This window comes from Wasmannia auropunctata, unplaced genomic scaffold, assembly GCF_000956235.1.
Source record: "Wasmannia auropunctata unplaced genomic scaffold, wasmannia.A_1.0 LD334367.1, whole genome shotgun sequence".
Taxonomy (NCBI): Eukaryota; Metazoa; Arthropoda; class Insecta; order Hymenoptera; family Formicidae; genus Wasmannia; species Wasmannia auropunctata.
The window spans coordinates 38789-64338 of record NW_012028523.1 but is presented as its reverse complement, the minus strand read 5'-3'; the positions used below and the strand labels follow the sequence as shown (position 1 = coordinate 64338).

Sequence of the window (25550 nt, the reverse complement as noted above, 5' to 3'; positions counted from 1 at the left end):
TCCGTCCGTTCGCGTTTGTGCCTGGCGTACGTCGGAGTGCGGTTCAGCGTCGCTAAACATGTTGCCCGAACAACGGCCCGGCCCGGACGCGTATAAGTAACGACGGCGGCGGCCATCGGCCACATCGGCGAAGCGCTCGGCACTCGAGCGGGGTGTCGGTCGCGGTGCGAGTGGCACACACGACACGACGCGGCCCATCGCGATGGTGTAGCGTAGCGCGCTGCGCGAGGCGGGCCCCTGCGTGAGCGCGTGAGGAAAAAAAAGAGTGTGTTTCTCATCGCCGTCATCATCGTCACCGTCGCCGCGCCGTTGTCCTCGCTGCTGTAGTCGTCGTCGTCGTTGCTGCCGTCGTTGCTGTAATTATAGTCGGGAGTAGAGCGCACCAGCGAAACGCGACTTATCTCCCGCCCTTCGGTCCCATTGTATTGCTCGACTCTGTCGCACTCGTCGTCGATTACTGTGCCATCGTCGTCGCCGTCACCGTCGCTGTCATCGCTGTCAACGTTACCCTCGCCGTCGCCGCCGCCGCCGCCGTCGTCGTCGTCGTCGTCGTCGTCGTCGTCGTCGTCGTCGTCGTCGTCGCCGTCGTCGTCGTCGTCGTCGTCGCCGTCGTCGTCGTCGTCGCCGTCGTCGTCGTCGCCGTCGTCGTCGTCGCCGTCGCCGTCGCCGTCGTCGTCGGCGGACGTCGCGAGACGCCCGACGTCGTCGTCATTGGGACCACGGATCCCACCGATTACCCTGGATTACCCGCGACACAACGCCTCCTGGCCATCAGTTACGATGACTACGGTGCGCACTATACCCTCGGATAAGGTAAGCCTTCTCCCTTTTTTTCTTCTCTCTCTCTCTCTCTCTCTCTCTCTCTCTCTCTTTCGCTCTCTATTATATTTATCTACTTATATCAGGTGCATCTATGTCAATTTCTTCTCTCTTCCTTGCGTCTCTTTCGTCATCAGCTTGTAAGCACGTCTACCGCACCCTCCTGGCACCTTCAATCCCCGTCCTCCCCCCGCGCCGCGCCACCCCATCATCCTGCGTCGTCCTCGCGAAGGACGGCGGAGAGAATCCTCCTTTCTCGCCTCCTTCTGCCTTTCCTACGCCATGCCTCCCTCGCAACCACCACCTCCTCCTCTTCCTCCTACTTCTGCATTTCCTCCTGCTCGCCGCCTCCTCCTCTTCCTCCTCCCTTCGCATACTCCCGAGCGGAGCCTTTTGCGCCATGACGTCGGGGAAACTGGTGAGATATACGTCGAACGTGACACTACGCGCATCTGCCGCGTCCTCCGCGCGAAAATTTTGCGGTCGACAGGATTTTTCGGAATAAACGATATATCTTCTCTCATCGCGGGGATGTTTGCGTGCGCGACGACCGAATGTCACGCTTCGCAGCTCGAGGGAGGGCGGGAAAGTAAAGTAAGAGAACAAGAATATATGTAGAAGGGTGGGTCGCGTACGTGTACTTGACGTTTCGTTTCTCGGAATTAATTAAATGCACATTGGCCGTCAACAATTGATTGTCTTCCAACGTTGCGTTGGCTAAAACGAACGGATGCTTGCACTCGTGTATATTAACCGCGCTCATTGCCTTGACACTAGACGATCAAAGACGCTTGGCGGATGATAAAAAAAAAAAGAAAGAGAGAGAAGAGGACACAGAACTGGGAGGGAAACGAGATAAGGAAGAAAATATGAAACGTCACACTCGACTTATTCCCAAGCCGAGACGAGATATCGACTGCTCCAATTTAGAAATATCGGATGAATAGCTTCCCTTGTTTGTTTATCTCTATTGTCATGTATAGGCTCTGTGTTTTGACAGATGAGATAAGTCAACTCAGCATGTGTTACTGCCGTTGTATACGAATTATTAGTTTCTCCTATAATGAGTTTGAGTTTCTTTTTTTATTCATGCCATTTAACGCACACGTGAGAGAGAGAGAGAGAGAGAGAAATTTTCCGTTCTTATTTCACATTGACATTGATCTCCATTAAACGGATGAAACTCTCTGAATCGGGCGGGCACCACTTAGCGTTAAACGCGACGTTAAATGCATCGCGCTGCGGACCTTGGTGTCTTGAACGTTATACGCTCATAACGAAATACAGCCTACGTTCCATGTCGCAGTTGTCATTATATTCTTCTCCTGCTCCCCGTCTTCCATCTTGTCTCTCTTCTCTCTCTCTCTCTTCCTCTGCCACTCTTTCATTCGCATATCATCGTGCATTTAACGCGAGTGATTAAGTACAATTCTGAGTCTCATTTTTTGTCACGCTATTCGCGTTCATCGCGCTCGTTATTCTCACGTAATGAGAACATTACTTAGCGCTAAATGTGAAGCATGAAATATCGCGTATTGCTAATACGCGAGAGAACAACAAATGCTGGAATTCTGAATTTTCTCTCAACATGAGGAGGGGGAAGAGTTCTCTCCAGCATTCTGTCACGTTGTTATTGTTGATCAGGAGTCGTGCTCTTTTTTTCGATGACAAATCAAAGTTTCGAACGAAATGAAGATGTTTGAGATTAATCGCTCTGTGACTGACAATGAGTAGATTTTATAAATTTATTCGATTTAGGGTAATGCCTTTGGAGTAATACTTTTCTGTATTTTTTTTTTTTTTCAGTTAAGATAATCGTCTAAAGCAGTGATTCTCAGCCTTTTTGAAACCATTTTTAGAAATAGGCAAAATCTTGCATGCTGCATAAGTTTGTTTAGATTGCGCTTATATACGTATATATATAAACACACACAATTGGAAAACAATACATGTACGTTTCTTGAGAGATTTTTCGAGTTTTGAAATCATTGCTTGAAAGCTGCTCAATAAAGCTACTTATATTATGTAATATTTAGAAAAATTAATGAAAACAAAATTGTATAGATTATTTTCAAAACGGCCAAGGCTTGCGAACTGTGTAATGTTATTATTTTTATAGTTTGCATAAAATATTATAAAGTATTTCGTCAATAATTCTCACGATATCGTAATTATTCTTAGAAAATTTGAATGAACGTATTTAAGCGTAGGAATTACGCATTTGAGATTAAAAGCACAATCGTTTGCGTATTTCTTGCAAAAAAGATACGTTTAAAAAAAAACACATGCCTTGCAGCGCATCGAGATATAATGTTTCAATCTCGAGAACGCGAGACAAAGCTATTAATTTGTGTGGAAAATAACAGTCGACTTTAATCTGTGCGTTTAATTTGATTTATCTGCTCACAGGCTTGTACATCGTATTGTATAATGAAGTATATCTATCTTTCATATATTGTTATCATATTAACAAAAATTAATTCCGTAAATTCGAATTCTAATCGAACTTCGATCTTTCTGCAAGATTAATCGGGATCAACAGCACACAGCATTATTTTAAAATCTTAAAAAACGAAATTGATAAGAATATACATATTTAAAGTCTGTAAATGGGATCTCAGAAGCAGTTGTTATTTTACGAACGAATTTTCGATGAGTTTCGATATATCGCGTGTTTATAGATAATTTCGCTGTCCTGTCAATCGCTTATCACATCATTATTTTTCCTTCCTCACATTCGCGTCGGGTTTTTTCCGTGGAAAATTGTGAAGGCGACAGCAAAACGCGTTGTGGTATCAAAAGGAGAGTCGGAGAATCCTTCTCTCCCCCCTCCCCCCGGATTTCACTCTATTATCATACTTTCAGAAATTAATATTTCCATCTTGCGCGCTAGAGCCTTTTGATTATGGACTTGAGATTCATCGCGGATAACAATGCTCTTTCGCGCATCAACTTCGCTTCTCATCGAGTGTTCGCGTGTGGGTCGACGACTTCTTAATGTAATATTCAGGAATTAAAGGCTTTACTCTTCTTCACTTTAGATATCTGGATGTAATTAAAGTGTCGGATAGATCTTTCATAAGTCTTTAAAGTCCATCTTGAGTGACTTCGTAATAATAAACGTCGCATTTACGTGTCCTCGAGTTTGTAGAGTCAAATATCCATTTAATGTTACAACTATATTGTCAAATATTACAAATCTTTCGTTATAAGCCGAGCATGTGTAAATTATAATTTTGCATTAAGATAGCTCTATTTTTTCGTGATATTTAATTGTTCGGTTAAAAAAAATATCTTGCAACTGAAAATAAACTTTATAATGTGATATCATATGTATATTAAAATCTAATCTTTTTTTGGTATGATATTTAAATAATTTATTTGTTGCAATATTTAATAATATTTTGAATGAGAAGTAAAGTAACTAAAATATATCTTAATCTATACTTACAAAAGATATCATTAAGTTTTATTCCCTGATAATGTCGTGATGCAATTGAAGCACACATGTTGAAATATTTAACAGTTTACAAAATAAATAATGTTTTTATTATAGTATTTTACATTTAATATATAATGTATAATATTTAATATTTTATATATGTTTAATATAGTTTTGTTATAGTATTTTTTAAATTATAATATATTGTATGTATTATCTTTCCTTTAAAATCTCACACGAAACTTTCGTGTGAGAAGAATAAAGTACAATAGATACATATTAAATAAAAAGTAAAATCCAATCGAGAAATTGACGATATTCAAATTGATTGTCGCGTCGTTCTTTTCTTCCTATATTTCAAGTTTTCAGTTCACTAAAACCCTCGCAGTAATGTGTTTTGATCCACAATGTTGTGATCGTAACACGCGAGACCATTACGCGCGCTGTTCCGAGGCGCCGACAGGCCCCGGCATATAATGACGAAATTTATCAGTCACGCACGTTGTGTTAGAAATAATATTCCGTGCTCCGTTCTCATCCATGTCGAATTAAGCGAGCGGTTTCGGGCGACTTTTCACGAGGTAGCTCCGACGAGCGCAAAAATCATCTCTTTTCCCTTCAGCGTTTCACGGCCGTTTCGTGCGTCCGTCGTTTATACATACATACATACATACATATATATATATACCGTTGCGTTGCACGGCGCGTATCATCGTGCGCGATTATACGCGCCGCGTGCAACAAAGAAGCGTGACGAGTGCGCGCAACCTCCTTACGCGTTTGACTCTTAAACCGAAATAATTCCGAAAGTGCTTAATTAAAAAAGATACAGTTCTTGTAACACTGCATATTGCGTTTCTCTCATTTCTTTGGATTGCGTTATAAAGAGATATATGCCATAAATAAACGTGTGGAAATTAAATTCTCTCATGGATCTAGAAATTTCTTTAATGATTAAATCCGCCGATAAGTACGTATTTAGGTACCGTATATAACCTACTGTTTTTCGAGTTCCAAGAGCCTCACACACAACTTGGGCTGAGGAAACATCTGTGCAATAAATTCTCGTGTACGCAATACCGCGCGTTATTATTTTAACATAAAGTCTTAGCTCTTTACAGAATTGTGCAAAATATCACGGTAAAGTGGGCCGTTGATTTAAGGAATTTGTCGAGGGATCAACCACTATGGGAATCAGTGTACATTTTTTTAGAAATATATTGATAATATTGCGGCAATACAATACTAGCAAATACGCTATCAATGCATAGCAATACCTCGAGCAATATCTAGCAATACATTAGCGATACTATGCAATAGGTACATGAGGTAATAGATGGCAATATTACTGACAATACGAAAGCAATACAGTAGCAATACTAGCAATAAAGTGTATTGTATTGTCATAATTGGCAATCACTGTACATTTTTTTAGTAGTGGTTGACTTCTCGGAATTTGTATTAACCCTTCCAGAGCTATGAACATATTAACACGTCCAGCAAATAATATCATAAGCGCAATGAGCGTGTTTACGTATCACGGTAATATTTTTATAGAATACTCAATACACAATTGTCTTTAAAAAATATTCTAAAACGTATTTGCTGAGGTACGTATAGAGTATTCCGTGCCTGACAATTCATTCGATTCAAAAGTATTTATAATCGTTAAATAGGTATCTTTTACGAGATTTTTTATCTTTTGAAAGAACGAGAATATAAGACCTTTTTATTCTAATTTTAATGAACAACGTTATGTCCGCGACAAAAAATCGATTAAAAAAAATTTTTTGTTGTAATATGTCGTCCCAAGTAACCTCCTTTTGCACCGACATATGAAGACCCTGCGCTATGCATCGTGCAGATGCATGGTTTCTTCGGCTTGGTGTTTTCAACGCTCGAGTATCGTGCGTTATTACTTTCGTGGGAAGTTGGCGCAACGAGAGGGCGGCAATATTACTCTCTCGGGAGGATACTTAACATTGCAAATTAAAGGGCCCGGCTAGGCAGCTCAAGTTTCGAGAATGTATAAATAAATAACGAGATCTCCTCTCTCTCACATCTGCACTTTCTTATACAAACACTTCCTACATTCGAAAGGAAACAAATGCGTACTCGCGCCTAATGTAATTATACTTCATTACAATAATAATTCCGATGGTTAAACGAAGAAAGAGAACGGAAAAATTGTAGGAAAGTGTAGAAAGCGGGGTTGCACGAAGAACGGATGTGTCTATTTTCCCAACTTATAGTGGTCTTTAATTTAATTTAAGCTCTTCTTTTAGCCGCATGAAAAATACTCGATCATGAGAATAATGTTCTGTCGACGAATTTTTCCGAAAGACAAAATTCGATTGCAAATTTACCGAAGAATGCGAATCCGAATTAAGATATAATTGTTTTTAATAACGACGAATAATAATCGCTCCGTATAATTCAGGAACTGTGCTGCATGTGAAATATAAGGAGAACGTTAAAAAAATGTCTAGGATCGACTTCAGTCGACTTTAAAAAAAATACACGATTGCAATTAACAACGCGGCATCGGGTAGCATATGTACGCGCGGAATGGGACGGATCGTTTGCGAGCGATATCTGCGACGTCGACGTCGACGTCGGCGCTTTTTATCCGAAAGGGAAAAAAATGCGAGCGCGCGTGAGTCACGTCCGGTTAGGAATCTTTTCGTGCAAATTTTATTATTCAAGGCGAACGCGTGCGCAATGTATATCTTTTGTTCGCGACCAAGGCTAATATCGGTCGGCATGATTGTACCGAGAAAAAAGGAAAATGAGACATGGACATTGTAGTCTTTATTTTCGTGCGATGACTTGTGCTAATTTTAGTTTGCACTCTCATTTCTCATAGCTGTCACAGTTACAATATTCGAATAACGTAATTCTCGTAATTACAATTTACACTCTATTTCTTGGATATCTCACACATTCTGGCGCGGCTATGAGCGAGAAAACACATTGTCGGAAGTACGTACTTCATCCTATGCCGCTTATAAAGAGCTCCGCGAAATTTCAATTAAAGATAATTATCGAACTCTCTTTTATAGTCTCACTTTAATAGCGAAGACTTGAAATTTGAAAACCTGTTCTTGAATATAATGTCTTGATATCTTTTTCTCTAAATTTGCTTAAAAGGTAAGATTTATCATATTCATTTCTCTAACTGTGTGTCTAATGCGTGGCGCGTGGAAAAAAATTGTGTTAAATTTAATACATCTCACATGTCCCAAACGGCCTACCTATACATTTTTGTGTTAATTTAACGCAAAATTAATATATTAAAAAGTACACAAACATTATTAAAAATTAACACAAAGAAATGTAATACTTGGGTACAATTTGGAAACAAATTGTGAAAACATTTTTTATTCCTTTAATAAAATTATAACTTAATATAATATGTTAAATTAACATGTACATTCATTATTTATTCCTCATTTATCTTAGAATTTACGGTTTAAATCTAAATTATTTTTTTACTATTTTATTCACTTACTGATTGAATCGTGTTATAACATTAAAAAATGATAAATATCAATTTAATACGAAATATTCAAATTAACATAATCACATTATGTTAAATTAATACTCGGAGAAATGTAAAAAAATAACATAAAAATTTTACAAACAAATTTGTGTTGAACATTTTTAACATAAAAACAAAATATCTTCTACTGTGTACCTCGTATACTTTCAAATTTATTTATTTCAAATGAACAAATTATGGCAGTCCTTCAAGAATTGATCTTTTAGCACAGTGTGATGTGAAAACATGAATGCAGATAATTCTACGAACTTACAAAATATGACAAAATAATCCATTGTAATTAATTGAGTAATCTAAAATAATCTGAACTCATTGAATACGAATAGTTACATTATACTAAATATAAATTATTCATAATCAATTCCAAATCCTTTACTTAAGTACGATTATGGTACTGTTATACATGGAGAGAATTTTATTTTAAAATTTACCCTGAAAATCATGTTAACCGTAAGACAACAATATTTCGACGAATTTTATGTGATTTTCACTATTTTTTAAATATATTCTACAACAAATTTATTGTAGTGCACAGTACTATATTGTCCCACAATTAATATGATTTTCAAGGTAAATTTTAAAAGAAAATTCTCTCCGTATACCTACTATTATATTTAACTCATTTATACTATCATACACTTATGTATGTATAATTATGTTACTTATATCGTATTATAACAATACGATTATAACTGTAATATTTATAATATTAATATTATACTATTATATATTACAATTGCATGTTTCAGTCGAAAAAAGTCTTATTGAAGAAGCTATCAACAAATTATAGTACACACATCGCACAATGCTCCGTGGCAGATTAACCTCATATGTAACAATTTTCTATAAGTACCTTTTTCCGCAATGCCCATTTCACCGTAAAATGCATGCTGACGTTTTCCACGATAAGCCCCGGATTTCATAGATTGCCGATCGAGCGTTCGATTTCAGAGGAGAAACGGCGCAGGTGCCTACGGGGTAGTTTCCTGTTTCGCGATGCAAAGAATTTTCGCAACTTACGTATGAATGAAAATGAAACCGTAATAGCCCGTGTTTCCGATATATATACCTCGCGGTACCTCGTCCGGCATAAATCCCGCGGACTTGCATCAGCGTCTATTCCGTGATAAATAACTAAAAACTATTTTCGCGTCGCCGAGTAAACGTACCACGCGTGCCTGTGTATTTACTCGGCCCGCGTACATGTGTCATAGCGAGCGATGGATGTTTCGGAGGTATGTAAATGTGCTGTAAACGGGGTGACGCGGGATCGCGCGCGTGTATTTGTACGTGTACGTGTACGTGAGAGAGGGAGAGAGAAAGAGAGAGAGAAACAGAGAATGCGCGATGAGATTCTGCGTATTTCACGGTAACTACGTTAAACAAACATCGACGAGGGGTCTACATGCGAGTGATTGCGTCGGGGGATCACTACACAGCTGTCGCAATTGCGCGCGTCTGATTGGTCGTCCCATTGCGATCTACTTTATGCACGATGAGCAGGTGCCGGTAGTCAGCGACCTGTCCGCAAATAATTCGCGCCGCGATATCTTCGGGCGCGCGGATATATCGCCGAACGCGGTAATTACGGTAGCACAATCTTCTATAACCGTAGAGCGACTGTGATAAGGACACGATTCAAGTCCCTGAAGAGATTGAATGCACAGAGAGAAACATTTCTTTAAATTTAAAAAATTTTCTTAAATCCAATGCAAATTTATGCGTTGGAATAGTCCAACCAAACCAATGTTTGAACCACTAAGTACGATTGTCAATCAAATATTCTGTATATTATTTTTAGTTTAAGAAATGGTTTATTTCGTTGAGTAATATTTAGAGTAATTAAACAAAATGTTATTTAATCGAAAAATATTATATCAAACAATCATGTTTTTTCTGTCGAACAATATAGTTTAATGCAACAAAACAAAGAAATTTGTATTCAACAAAATAATGTTTCATATAAAGAAATTTTGTTTCTGTGAAATAAATATACGCGAAACAAATAGAAATACACAAGGTAAAGAAATCTTTCTCTCTGTGTGTCAAACAAGATATAATTTTTAAGATAAAAAATTTAAAAAATTTTTTTTTTAAACTGTCGCGTCGAGAATTTCTTTTTTAGAACCATTAAGGTAAATATATTATGCGTTAATATTGAAAAATTCTGAACTCATGCGAAATGTTCTATCGTTTTCTTATTTCGAATTAATATTAAGGTTGTGTATTTATAACAAGAATTTTATAAATAATAGATTTCTTATACACATTCTTCGAGCTCCAGGATTTACCTAATACTCAATATCCACATTTATTTCATTTGTCTAAGTCTTTTTTTTTTAATCGTGAAAACTTGATCTCCTCGCATGAATTTTTTGTCCGCTGATATTTCTATAAACGTTTCATAGAATTAATCAGACGAAAAATGGAAATAACTTTATAGGGATAAAAATCTGAAAAATATTCTATCTAACGCAATAAAATTCCGTATATTTAATCATAGTGCGGAGTTCGATGAGATTTTGAACTGTACTACACGATAATAAAAACGCACAATTCGGCATTTAAGTCTGGATGAGTCGATCATCATCGGCGGTGAATTAAACAGAGATTGCTTGTCGCAAATGCAAGGACACGATTGCAAATTGGAGTTCAATTTACTCAAGAACGTGGCCGCGATAACATCACGCAAATTCAGAGATTGGACAATGTGCGGACTATCTTATCGCTCAATCCGAAGAGAACGGTAACGTTAACGAACGTGCGAGAAAAAAGGGTGCGATGGAGAAAGGAACAAAGGCGGACAAAGACTCTTAATGTCGTGGCAGCGCGACAAGAACGAGTCTGATTGGTTTAAGGCACGGACAAACTGCTGGTAACATTTACACTTTGTTTTGATAAACCCTAACAATACAATTCTGTCTTTAATTCATTTGTGCGACAATAATAATAATAATAGTAACTTTATTGAATGCAATGATTGACAATATTATAGATATTAGTTTTACATTAATTAATATACAGAGAACGGTGATTATGTCGCAAGGAAATACCAAAGTGACATTATAAATTATGTATTTATGTATAAAAAATTAGTTACGAGTGATTTGATTGTAATTTTGTTAATTTATTTATTTGAACTCTAAAATGCTGAATAGAATATAAAATCCTATAAATCATACAAAGTGTATAAAATAATAAACACGACAGATGTATTATTGTAATGACATCAGAGATAAATCGTTTATTATTAATTTATCAATTTTATTCCATAATTATAAAATCGTGCATTGATTACACTATAAAGAGACAATTTGCTAATTTATCGAGATTACTTATTGATTTACTTGTCGCGTCGACCATGCGATTTGTAAAACGAGTTAAGATTAAATTTTGCAATTAGGTATCTCTGTACGCACTATTAATCTGCCGCACTACTAATCGATAGCCGATCGAAAATCTAGCCGTAAATCTACCGATCGAAATCTCTATAATATGCTACTACTATACTTGTGAAAGGCGATGAGATTCGTGACGACTGTTGCAAGCCGCCCTCGTTGCAATTTAGCCTCGTCCTAGAATCAAGGATCCGTGGATTCAACCAGTTTGTGGGAGGGGGAGAAACTAGCTTTTCATTTAAACGATTGCAAGCAAAGTTACGGTATAATATTGTTTAACAAATCGTGATATTCTTCATGACGGTATTAAATACACTATTGGAAAAAATTAGTGTTAAATTTCACATGTATCAACAACAACATTACAAACAACATCACACGGCCCACTCAAATTTTTGGGTTAACTTAACACGAGTTAAATATGTTAGAAAGTAACGAACATGTGTATATACAAATTAACACACCAAAAAATGTAACACTTTGACAAAATTTGGAAACAAATTGTGAAAACACATTTCTTCAATAAAATTAACATTTATAATATGTTAAATTAATATTCATCTTTTATTCATTTATCTTAGAATTTACGTTTAAAAAAAAAACGTAACGTACGCTTACTTACTCATAAACTATTATTAAACTTAGTATTATTTTAAAATTAAGAAATGTTAAATATTAATTTCACTCAAAATATTCAAGTGATATAATTATATTATGTTAAATTAACACACGAGCATGTTACAAAAATACAACATAATTTAATTTACAAAATTTAATTTAAGTGAACCGTTTTTAACACAAAAAATGTTCTCTACTATATTATATGTAATATCTTTTTAGAATAATTACTTAAATAAGAATATTTAAAAAATTATGTAATGATAATAGTGTTTATAATTTATTTCGGTCGCGATCATTCAACGCACAAACGACAGTTAAAGCCTTCCTTATCGCTTATAACGATTCAAGCAAGTCTTTTTACATTTAAAAAATAATGTTTTTACTGTCGAAACTGTCACGATAAAAGAAATGCCGATAAATATAAATATCAGCGTAAGTGAACTTTTTACTTTGTATTCTTCATTGAATTGTATTATCAGAATTTGTGATAAGACTGAGAGAGAAAGAGAAATTGAAACTAGACTAAGAGCAAGACAGGATCGCACTTATAACACTTCTAATGTGACACGTGACGCATGTACTTGGAATCCGATATACAGAGCTCCGAAGTTACATGAAATATTGCGTATAGTTTGCATTAATCAACTCTTGATGCAACTTTCAAGATGTGTGTATTAACGCTAATGTTGTACGGGCAACAGTAGTATTTCGGAGCCATACGATATTTCGAAATATTCCGCTTCTTCAATATTTCTCGGTATATATTGTGGCAAATATGGATATCCGAAAATATATTGGATGTGTATATGTAGTTGTATGTTTATTCCGCCTTTTCGAGCGATATTCTATCATAGTGAATATTAAGTATCGGTTATAAGCCGAAATAGTGGAAGATTTATAGTAGATTTTCTTTAAAAAATATTCTATACTTTAAAATATAGATGTGCTTATTTCTCTCTCTCTCTCTCTTTCTCTCTCTCTCTCTCTCACTGTCTCTCACTCATACACACACATTTTATTTACATATGATAAACGATAGAGATAAAGTTACAAAATAACATGTATAATTAACAATTGTTAATTATAATTGTTAATTGTTTTATTAATAATGTTCCAATTAATAATCATTTTCCATTCGATTAAAAAATGATAAATCATTTAATAATTAAGAAATTGTATTAGATTTAACATCGATGAAACATCGTTATGAAACTACTGACTAATCTTTTTGTAAAAATACAATCTGGAAAGAAGAAAGATTTATTTGCGTCTTAAATAATTTTTTGAAAGTTTCTTTATACGAAAGGATAATTGAATAATACAATAATTTATACATCAAATGTATTTTTTTTTGTGATTGTCTGATAAATGAAATATTTTTATTTAGGCACAAGTTGTATCTCGTCTCAAATTTTAGCACAGCAGAAAATTAATTTAAAAAAAATTAAAAAGAAATTTAAATTTTTTAAACCAGCTGGTTATATATTATAAAATTTTATTTTGTTAATAAAATGCATCTAAATATCTGTTTTGTTTAAAATCGAGAATGATACAAATATTGGATGTACTGCATATATTGATATTCCGATAGCTTGTTGTCAGTTAAACAAACGGCGCTTTCTCTTTATTTTTATTTATAAAGTACATATTTTTGTCGAAAAACAAAACGAACCAGTTTGGTCAAAGCGGATCTTACGAATCTTAGTGTGCTTAATATTTCTGGTTGATTTATATATATACATTTTCTGCAGTTCATGCAAATCACTGCACGTCGATGATTAATTATTTGTCGGTTACAATCCTAAACTGAAGCTGGATTGTATTTCAAGATCGACAAATAATTGGTGCGCAGTTTGCATGAACTGTGGAAAATGTATGTAAATTGACACAGAAATATTATTAAACATTAAGATCCACTTTGTTCTAATTGGCCTTTTTTTGCTTATTTTTAGTTATTTTTGTTATTCACATATTAGTCAATTTTCGCTCGTTATTGCTTTATCGAGAAATTTTAACAATAGTGAAATATAATCTTTTATTCACGAGAGTTTTTTTTATTGATTAAAATAACAATAATTGAATTTTCAAACACGTTTGATAATTCGAAATTGACACCTTTTTGACATTTTTGTCGTCAATTTTTTGCGAAAGACGGAAATTTTCTAAATTATCTTTTTAAGTATCATAGCTTGTCACAAATTTATTAATTTGTGAGAACGTAGTTTTTGAATTCACAAAAAACGTTACCAATACGAGCCATTGTCGGGGCGTGAAAAAATTATTTCAAACTAAAATCATGAAATATGTAATTTTTGAAATTACACAAGATAATGCATTGGAAAAATATATAATTTTATTCAAACAAGAAGTAGTTACAACATAATTTTTTTCTAAGTATTTCTTGATGAAGAAAAAAATGTTTATAAACTGTTTATACTTTTAATACATTTGACATGCGTTTAAGACTCGATGTTTATTTCTTATAAACTTAAGATATTGTATAAAAGTTAAATTTTACTGATAGGCGCATTGCGAATATTTTAAGAGAAAATTAAGATCGCGACAGCATGTAATCAAGAAAAGGCGGAAGCAAGAACAGAGGTCGAGATGACGGGACGGGACAAAAGGGAGAAGGAAAAAGCTCACGCTCGCAAAGCATTAACGAAGAAAGCTTTCGAGCGGACGGTTAAGAGTTTGGATGTGGAATTTATGGCCGCGGCGAATTACCGACGTAAAGCAGTAGCCGCGTAGCGAAAGGAAGAAATCAATTCGAAAGTTCTTCTTCGCTCCTTTTTGCCCGCGAAAGAAAGAGACGGACAAGCCGCCGGAAGTTGCAAATCTGTCGTCACCTGCAAACCGAAAACTAGCGGACACGATCGATGGGATGCGTAATTCTGAAGGAAAAGAAAAAAAAATGGAAGCAAAAGAAGAAGGGCATGACGCGCCGCCGCTGGATCCATTTTTAAAGTTCGCTAACTCCAGAGGCCAGCTGGCGAAACGGTCGGTGACATTGTCGGATTTATAAACGGTGTCCCGGAGTCCCGGACCGTTACCGGATGTTCTTTCAGTTAGATATATTAAAGGTTGCTTTGGAGAATTGCTGGAACCGTTTTGTCGCGAGACTGAATTTCCATCAACGCAGTGAAAACGCCAAAGTCAAATAGATAATAGAAATAAAAAAAGGCGATGTTCAGTTTTGATTGACTGAAGAAGTTCCTAGATGTATAACAAATTATATATTATATTAAAAAGCTACTTAAACGGAATTGCTTATTTTGAAACATCAAAAACACACAGTTGAAAATTTTGTGTTAAATTTAACACATCTCACATATCCCAAACGGTCCACTCAAATTTTTGTGTTAATTTAACGCAAGATGAATATGTTATAAAGTAACACAAACATTATGTAAAAATTAATAGTAAAAAATGTAACACTTTAATAGAATTTGGAAACAAATTGTGGAAACATTCTTCGGTAAAATTAACACTTATAACATGTAAAATTAACAAGTATATTTATCTTTGATTCATTTATCTTAGAATTTACGATTTAAAACTACTTTATTTTTATGTTATTTATTCACTTACTTATAAATTGTTATGTTGACACTGAGAAATACTGAATATCAATTTAACACAAAATATTTAAATAACATAATCCACATTATGTTAATTTAACAAGCAAATATGTTAAAAATTCGACACAAAATTTTAACACAAGAACGTGAGTGGACCATTTCCAACATAAATATAAAACGTTTTTCACTGTGCATAAGAGAAATCGTGAAATCAAAGACAATAAAATTCTAATGCTATTACATTTATTTATTGATTAAAAAGTTGTTAAATAAGACGTCAAGACATTGGAAATTATGCAACAAGAAAGCTCTATTATTACTGTACGCGTATAACTTGGAGATTTTCGAGCGATTGACAAGCGAAGAGTCTGATACAAAATAATCGTTTAGTATTGAATTCTGACTTCACGAATATGCCTATCAAGGTATATGTATTAAAGGAACAATACAATACAATACAATAGTTCTTATTATTAAATATAAAAGGAGCAAATTTAAACCCTTCCTTAAATTAAGCAATTTCGTCATTTTTTTAACATCCGTCTGTCTATGTATTATTTTTATACAAAACATCATGTGGTTAAAAAATAATCACATCTAATCAACCCATTTTTGTGATTGAATTGTTTAGTTTCACACAATGTTTTATATTAACTTATGTACTTACTAAAAATATGAATTAAATTTTAGTCAAATTTAATACGTTTCTTGAGTTAAATTGTTTAACTCTATTTTAGTTAAATTAACAACATATTGAATGGAGCAGTAGCGATTAGAATGATTAAAAATGATTCAAATTGTGTATAATTAAACATGAATTTAACAATGTTGTTGCTTAATTCCCAAAAGTTGTTAAGTGAGATCTCGATGTCTTGTTTAACAACTTTTCATCCATAAATGTGATAGCGTTATTGTTTTTTTATCACACTTTCTTTCATGTTTCCAATGTTTCTCCAAGATAAGCGATACGTCACGCTCGACTCCTCTAATAGCCTTTTAATATAATTTGTACATATTTTTTGTGCATGTTAGTAAAAAAAAAACACAGCTAAAATTTAACATCCTTTACTAAAATATCTTTAAAAATTTGTATTAATGTCAGAATTAGAAGAATTTTAATTTTGAAAAATATATTTAAATATATATATACTCACCGGCAAAAAAACCGGGCACCTATTAAAATCTAGGTGCCCGGTTTTTTTGCTGGTGACTATAGAAATATTATTAGTCACTAAAATTCTCTTTAACTGAATAAAGCTTCCTTCACTTACAATTAGCTGTATCGTTTCATTTTCACTTATTATTGTTTTAATTTCGAGACGGTGGAATATTCTCGGCAGTTGAATTTCTGGCGGATGATCAAATCGTGATAATTCGGTGAACAGACAATTCATTGTTTTGCAATTAATCTCAACTATATTTTATCTTAACACGGAGTTAATTTATGACTCCAAATTATCAAGATATTTACGCAATTACAAAGTTGCAACATTGATAGCTTTCAAACCTGCACTGCCTGTAAAACTTGAAAATAACATATATATCCTGAAAGATTGCTCATAAGACGCCACAAGAAATACTCCGGAAGAAAGCTGTTCAAAGTGTATCTATATAATATGAAACGGAAAAAATCTGCTGTCGTATTATAACGATGGGACACGCATGATATGAACTGGTTTAATTGAACCCGCATGCCGATCTGTGGCGCCAACAAAAAAGAAAAAAAACCGCACATTCGGCTGGCAGGGAATGCGAATTCGGTTTCTCGATGAGCCTGTTTTGCAGCATGGAACAACAATCTGCCGGATTTTCCCGTGATCGCAGCATCGATCCGCGCTTCTGCGAATAGGGATCCGCGCCAAGCCGAGCGTGAAGATAATCGTTTTGTCCGTTAGACAACCTCTGTCGGTTCCCCGGAGCTATACATTGGTTGGCACGGAAACCTGTGCCAAAAAGTGGAGGCTAAACTGCACCCTACACAGTGGCACAGATTTTCACTAAATCTCTCTCTCTCTCTCTTTCTCCCCACTAATCGATCGCCCTTTCGGCCGTTGCACCGTCACGTGGAAAGCGAATCGCTCGGCTACAGTCATACGGTGACATGTTAACGGTACAGTCGCGTTTTGTACACACTGCGGTGGCTGTAAAGATTCATTAGAGCACGAAGAGAAACGCGACGGCGGAACATAATGGAGTGCGCGCAACGGAATTTTGAGAAAAATACTCGGAATATTCGATTAATTTCCAAGAGACTTTACAAATTAATCTCTAGAAATTACTCTCAGTGAAGCAAATTATTTTAATATTTACGGGAGAAAATAAAGAAGAGAACTCTGTTCTTGGAAAATTACATTGTTGCGATTATGCGGCAAATCTCGTAGAAGGTAGCAAAGTTGCTATAAGTAATTGAATGGCCGATAATTATGAATAACCAATATAAATGAAAAAGAGCGAGTTCGACGAACGTGACTTTTTGGTTCGGACTTTTTTTTATCGAAGAGAAATCGAAATTTAAATTTTATCAGAGTGATAAAAATTCGATTCGCGTCAGAAACGTACTCTGTGCCGCTGTCACATCGTAATTGGGATATCACAGGAAATTCACAGGGAGATTCTCAGCGGCGAGTGAAAGTGAGGGCTGCTGTTAAACTTCGGTGCAATAACAACTTCGGTGATTCGAGACAATCGTGTTTCGGACGAGTTACGTTCATCAGTTGCATCCGCGATAAATTATCCCGTATGCTGCACTCGTTTGCACTCGCGATATGGGAATAAGGAAGCTCTTTCACTTTTCCCATCCACGCGCGGTTTCTTATTACCACATAAATTACAGCGTAAGAAAACAATTCTTTCACATGTTTGAACGCGTTCGCTCGCAACGCGCGATAATTGCCGACGGTACGCATGAGATCACATTAATTGTTATACCTAGCGGCTTTCGTATGAGGAAAGGAACGTACAATCATGTGTTATGTGATAGAAATAGCGCTAAAAATATCTAACAGTTTTTTTTTATATGAAGCATGTTTAGAAAATACGAGGATGCGTAAGAAAAATAGTTCGTATTTATGATTTGCAAGATTTACTTCAAGTGTGAAAATGTGCAATGCAATGTATAGAATAGATTATGCACTTAATATATTTGCTATTGCCGTTCATATGTTATTTGCTATTAATGTAATCAATTTGTTTATAAATATTGCAAATTCATTCATTTTATAACGAGAAATTATTTTACAATAAATAATTAAATATTTGATATCAATTCAGATATTAACAAATCTGTACAAATAGAGTGATTTCTATATAAGTACGAAAAATTGAAGGAAATATTTCTTAGCTTACCTTAGGAAAATACGGTTTTATAAAAATAAATCTCTAAATTGCTTTATTTTAAAAATAGTGTCAAAGTTGAGAAAAAACATAAAAATTTCAAAAAGACGCTTAGATATATATTTTATTCTGGTGTGCATATACATGTATGATATTATCTAACATTTTTCCAGTATCAATAAAATATTATTATATCCATCAGGGACATATGAGTGGTAATCACATTAAATTTTTTTTAACGATAGAATAGTAAGCCTCTTTTTTCCAAGTTAATATTTTTTTTAATTTTAAATTAAAACACACCAAACTCGAATAAAATATTTCTCAGCATTTTCCAGATTTTTAAAATTTTCTTTTTTTTTCTTAACTCTGACATCTATTTTAAACAAAGATGTTTAGGATATATGTTCATAGGATATAAAGAAATATCCCCTTTATTTGTACTTACTTAAAATTTTCCAAATTTTTAAAATTTTTATTTTTTTTCTTAACTTTGACATCCTGTATTTCAAACAAAGATGTTTAGGATATGTGTATGTTCACAGGACCTTTTTTTTCTAAAATAAGTTAAGAAATATCGTCTTTATTTGTAATTACTTTTAAGATTTTCCAGATTTTTAAAATTTTTATTTTTTTCTTAACTTTGACATCTCGTATTTTAAATAAAGATGTTTAGGATATCTGTATGTTTACAGGATCTTTTTTTCCTAAAATAAATGAAGCAATATCCTCTTTATTTGTACTTACTTAAGAATCATCCTGTACATCAGTATATGCAGGAAATGCTACGAAAATCTTAATAATTATTAAATCTTCTTGTATTATAACATATTCTCCTAAAGTATCAAAACAAATTGTTCTATATTTTGGAACACATTAGATCACAAAATATCATCGTAATTTTCTCTGATTTTTTTCGGGTGAGCTAAATCTTTTCATGTTAACCCTAATGGACGTAAAGCGGGAAGGAAAGAAAATTCGTCACTGTCGGAAATGACGCTCTCTCTCTTTTTCCCTCTCCTCCCTCCCTTCTCGAAGGTATCATCGCATATCGAACACCAGACTCTCACCCACGTTTCACTTACTCTAGTCTTGCTGAAATAGCATATTTTTCTTCATCGATTACTCCTGCATTTCCCTCCTCTTCTCATCTACAAGGCCGGAGGTCGAGGTTAATCTACCGATCGTCTTCTACAGAATTACTCCGACTTTTGTTCTGACGACCGCGCAGCCAACAGCAAATTTAAAGTTGTTAACGTCCCAAGCATAACAATATTTAAAATTTTTTCGAATGAATATCTTCGATGATTATCAAACAATTGAAATTTAGAAATTTTATTTTGCGATTGTTATTTCTTCTGTATTTATTAGATAAAGAAAATTAGATACTAATAAAAAATTACTTATTCATTTCATTGATTTTAGAGACTGAAATTAACTTAAGAAAGTTAATTTTTTTTAAATTCTTATATGTGCCAATTTTTTTTTCGTTTCGTATCTTTATTCTTTTATATTTAATATTTCTTTTTTTAGGATCGTATAATTATACTTCCTTTTATTTATAAGTAAAATTAAAGAATAATTATATGATTCCAGAAGAAATATTAAATATAAAAGAATAAAGATACGGAATGAAAAAAGAATTGGCACATACGAGAATTTAAAAAAAAATTAGCTTTCTTAAGTTAATTTCAATCTCTAAAACCGATGAAGTAAATATAAGTAATTTTTTAATGGTATATAATTTTTATCTAAACTATAGTTTCAAGAAAACGTTCTCTTTGACGATTTCCCTCATGCCTCGTCGCCCTTTTCGACAAAAGTTGTAGTTTTAGCATCGTCTCGCGATGACGTAAGCGCAGTCGTAATTCGCCGCGCGCGATGACGTATGGATTTCCTGATGGTCGTCGGTACTTTTGTGACGCGCATGGCGGAAATCGATACCAGCGCGAGAAGTTCGCTCAGTTGTTCGGGATTTTCCACGACACGCGATGTACCTTGATCGATAAAAAGTTAGAATTGCGTTCGAAATTTGCAGCAAATAAAAAAACGATAATTTTATGGATATATACCTATATATATATATATATATATATATATTCATAAAATTATCGTTTTTTTTATTTGCTGTAAATTTCAATTGGCAAGGAATACGCCAAATGGAGGTTACATCTTAAGTTATAATCGGTTGTACCTTAACTTATATTCAATTTTCACATTAATCGATAGAGGGTCGTAAAATTGTAAATATTTTTCTTAGAAAGTGACTTGAATTGCAAATTGACGCGCTTGATAATAGCTGCACTTCTTTTTAGCGCTCAACATCGCATAAATAAGCAAACAGGAACGAGTGCCTTTGAAAGGATACGATATATGGAAACGGTTAGGAGACAGTAAAATTTAATAAATCCCGCGATGCATTATTTTAGTGCACTCTCGGAAGCGCGATGCTATTTTCATGCGATTCGACCGATGCACCCTGGTGTGCACGATGCAGCGTCACAACCGCGAGAACGATACGACGGTTTGATTTTAACAGCCGCGGCCGCAGCAATTTTTTCACACATTTTCGTGTGGTATGTCTTTTAGTATCTGTCAGCGGTCAAGCGATCCGACTATGTGAAGCATGCACGCGAATTTATATAAGCCACCCTGTATATAATGGTGGCGTCGGGCATGAGTCACATCCGAGAGACGTGTAGTCTTCTCCCGCGGTATTATCTTCTTTTATCTTGCTTCTTCTTCGCTTTCCTTAGCTCTTATAACTCGCTATTGCCTTCATTTCTCTCATCCTTTCTCTCTTTAGTGCTTTCACTCTCTCTTCTCCCCCCCCCCTCTCTCTTTCTCTCTCTTTTGCCCTCCTTCTTTTTTCGTCTGTTATTTTCTTTCAATTTTCTTCATTTAATTTTATTGTAAATGCCCGCGTTACTTTTTTTGACGTAAACACTCGCGTGGGAAATCTCAATTTGCTCCTGCACATTTTAATTTATTTAACGATAAGTGATATTAGAATGATTTATGAATAAATAAATATGTGAACAACTAATTGTAAACAGGCAAATACCTTGTTCAATCTAAGCCAGATCTTAGTTTAATGATATTTCTGTGTGAATGTATACACATATTCAGTCCTGTAAACTCTGCGCGCCGATTCAATTTTCGGTCTTGAAACGTAATCCTAAACTAAAACTGGGGTAGTAATATCACAAATTAAATTGACAAGCAATTTAATACCGACGCTAACGAGCATCTCTAAACACTAAAGAGTGAAAAAAAATAACAGATATTTTTATTATTAAAAAATAACTGAAAATATTAATAAACATTATTATTAAAAATAACTAAAAATTATTAATATACATTATTTGGAAACATGTGTATTTATATTTATATTTAGTAGATTGTTTGATAAAAATAACTCACAGTACAAATAAAATGTTAAACAACACGCTGAATTGAACTATAGGAAGTGACGTAGGTATACGTGCTCGCCTGAGGACTCAGTGATTCCAGGAATGAAACAACTGTTGTCTATAACTGAGATTTTCAATCGTTATTGACGCTAGTTCGCTAAATCCAAGAGTAGTGGAGGGAAGATATTGAAAACGCCGGTGTTATACAAAAGTGAAACAGAAAACATTTACTTGTTTACATGCCTGAATCAATTTGATCCTTACGTCGCGCGTACTTACGTGTTAATGCATTCGTTACATTAATATACTCTAATTTTTTCCTTCTTATCTTTTTAAAACTGAAATTTTCTAGAAATTGCGTTTTTTAAACATAAGTCATTTATTAACTGTGTACATCATGATTTATTCATATATTTTTTATTTTTACTTGCAAAATCTCTTTTTATAGTATTACATATATCATTACTCTATCAATATCTGAAATTGACAAAATTTCGGACAAGCATTTTTTTCATTGTGCCAACCTTAGTTTGGCAACAATCGGAATTAAGGAAAGATTTATGTAACTTGCAATCTCTATAATACATGCCAAATAATTTTTCTAATCAAAAATACATTCAATTGGTTCATTCGCGCTAAAATTAGATCTTTATAGTATATGAGAGATGCTACATATACCTACAATTTTTTTCTGAGAAAAAATTTAATTTTTGTAGATACTATATTTAACGGACGAACAGTAATTGAGAACAATCGAAATATTATGAATTGAAAGGACTGAAGACATATCGGAGGAAAGGATCGGGTGACACATTTATAAATTTGAATTGAAATTCTAACTAAAAATGTAAGATAACAATTGCAAGATAAAATTATATGTTGCGGATAAAAGAATTCGGTAATATTTAGTGAGAGAACGAGAAGTCAAGCTCTATATATACTGCGACATATGTATAACGTTCGTGTATATAAAGAAAAGATCGCGCGTGCGACGGGGTGACGATTTTGCGCGCGGGTGAGATAAAATCGAGACCCCCCGCGGCTTATCAGAAGTCTCGATAACGCCCGCCAGCATCGAACATCGTGATCTATCCCCGATTCTCGCACTCCAAAACGTCGTTTCTCCTACGTTAAATATAGGCGACCCAACACACAACTCGGCCGTAGAGATCTAACCGTATTTCCACGTACTCTATTCCGTGTATTTTCTGCCGCCGCCGCGATTTAGAGGGGCTCCCTATACGACCCAAGCGGCGCGCACACATATACACACACCTCCATTTGCCTGGGAGAGAAGGTCGGAATGTAACCGTACGAAACGATCCCGGAGGAGTCTCGGTCCCGAAGGGCACAATTCGTACAGTATCGCGCAAAAGTTTCGGCCCTTGTATCGCTGAAAAAATGCGATCTCTTTGGTATCAACTTAAGATTATACGGAAATTAAGATTATATAAAAATTACATGGCATGAGTTTATCGGACGAGATTTCCGGTGTTGACAAGAGTTCTGGAATTGTAAATATTCTTTGAGCAGAGTGAGTTACCACGTTGTGTTTACATCATCGTGCTTGCTGCTATCCGTTCGTGTCATCACTTGTTAGCATAACTTGCGAGGAGATCGGCAAGTATCTTTTAAATTTTGATGAATTTTTGGTATCTATATATAATATAAATCAAAACAAGCAATATTTTTTAATAAGTGATCTTGCACACGTTAGAGGGAGAAATATTTTTAACAGTTAAACGATGAGAAATATGAAAAATATCTTAAACAAAAGTTTTAAGAATTGTATATATCTATTTAGATTTTTCAATATGTTGCTATAAAATTCGATAAACTGATAGTTCTAGTTCTTTTCGATATACATCTTTCATATAGTATTGATTCCTTCCTCTTTTTAATTACTTAATATGTAATATTTAATTATTATTGATATATTATTTATATACGTGTTCTGAGATTACTAAATTATCGTGTATTGGTGTGTAAAAGAGAGGCTGAAGATAAGATATTCAGTGTCGGAACATTCCGAGAAGTCGTTGTTTTACTGAAAGGATTGTGCACCAGCGTTTTGGCTCGTTGACATTTATCTGTGCTGGGACATTAAACTGGGATTATAAAGATACGACTATTCTCTTTCTGTCTAGCAACAAATGCTTGCAACAAGAAACTCATTGCAATTAGAATATTAATATCGCATATAGATATCTTCTTAATACTAATTAATTAGTTACTGCGATATTTATACACATTCATACACTCATGGCATTTTCGTTTTTCCCTTATCCGACATCGCAGAAAATAATTCGCGCATTGATTCGCCGTTATAATTCAGAATCAGCACGTCGATTCTAATCTCACTCATTACGGACACGAACAGATAGAGTAAGATCTGTGTTCGACTCGCGATTCCGAAGCTCGCGCCGTCGTCTTCGAGAGATTAAGCTTCATTTCCCGCTTGTATACTCGTTGTATACTCGAGGCGCCATTCTGAACGGAGAAACGGTCCAATCCAGAAATCCTCGAGCGTTCTAGCGCGAGGCAGAGGGAGGAAATTTCATTTTGAATCCGAAGCCGCACCAACTCGACTCCGGAGTGGCGTGGGAAAAGGTGGATAATTTAAGGACGAGAGAGAGAGAGAGAGAGAGAGAGAGAGAGAGAGAAAGAGAGATCGAAGTGAGCCGATAACCCGCACCGCGCGACATTTTATCGTCGCAACGTGAATGGCGGTTTAACGCGCGAAACGCCCGTACGCAAAGTTGCCCCCGTTATCCTCTTCTTTCTCTCGTGATCTCTCGTATTTCTGTACGCCTGAAATTACGGAGCTGGTGACATGCGAGAAAAGTAGTACGCGGTAAAAATAAGTCTTTAATGTGTTGAGCCACAAGTTCCAAAATATCCTCGAACATTTTTTTTAGTAGCGTAAAATATTACATTTCTGTTTTATCTTTGATATTGTAATATTTTAAATTCCTCCTACTAGCGATTGCTTGAATCGAGAAGTGGCACGAACAGTACAGTTGAATCTAGATAACTCGAATCTCAAGGGAAGAGAAAAACCTTTCGAGTTATAGAGTTTTCGACTTATCGAAATTCGAGTAAAAGAGGGTTAAATTTGACTTACGTAGGCTTTGTACGAGAGTTTATAATTTTCCGATTATAATGGCTTATAAAGGAAATAAAAACAAAATTTGATAGTGAATTATTTATTGCATATATATGATAAATGTAATCATAAAACAAAATACTAGGCTATTACTCATGGTTATACATAGCTACAACTTCGAATTATAGAGGCAGCGACAATAGAAGTTCGACTTATAGAGGTGAACTTCGACTTGTAGAGGTCTGGCTACTTTAAATTCGAGTTGCAGAGGTAAA

At 34.9% G+C, this 25550-nt stretch overlaps 1 protein-coding gene across 2 annotated transcripts in view; it reads left to right on the top strand.

The window, feature by feature from the left end:
* The first annotated feature begins 694 nt into the window (after nucleotides 1-694).
* The window catches only part of LOC105458739 (ubiquitin-like protein 3), a 55201-nt gene continuing 30345 nt past the window's right edge, over nucleotides 695-25550 (top strand). For both annotated transcript variants that reach the window (XM_011704261.1, XM_011704260.1), the window contains exon 1: nucleotides 695-813. In XM_011704261.1, the coding sequence (XP_011702563.1) occupies nucleotides 781-813 (33 nt within the window). In that variant the 5' untranslated portion in view covers nucleotides 695-780. The remainder of the gene's footprint in view (nucleotides 814-25550) is intronic.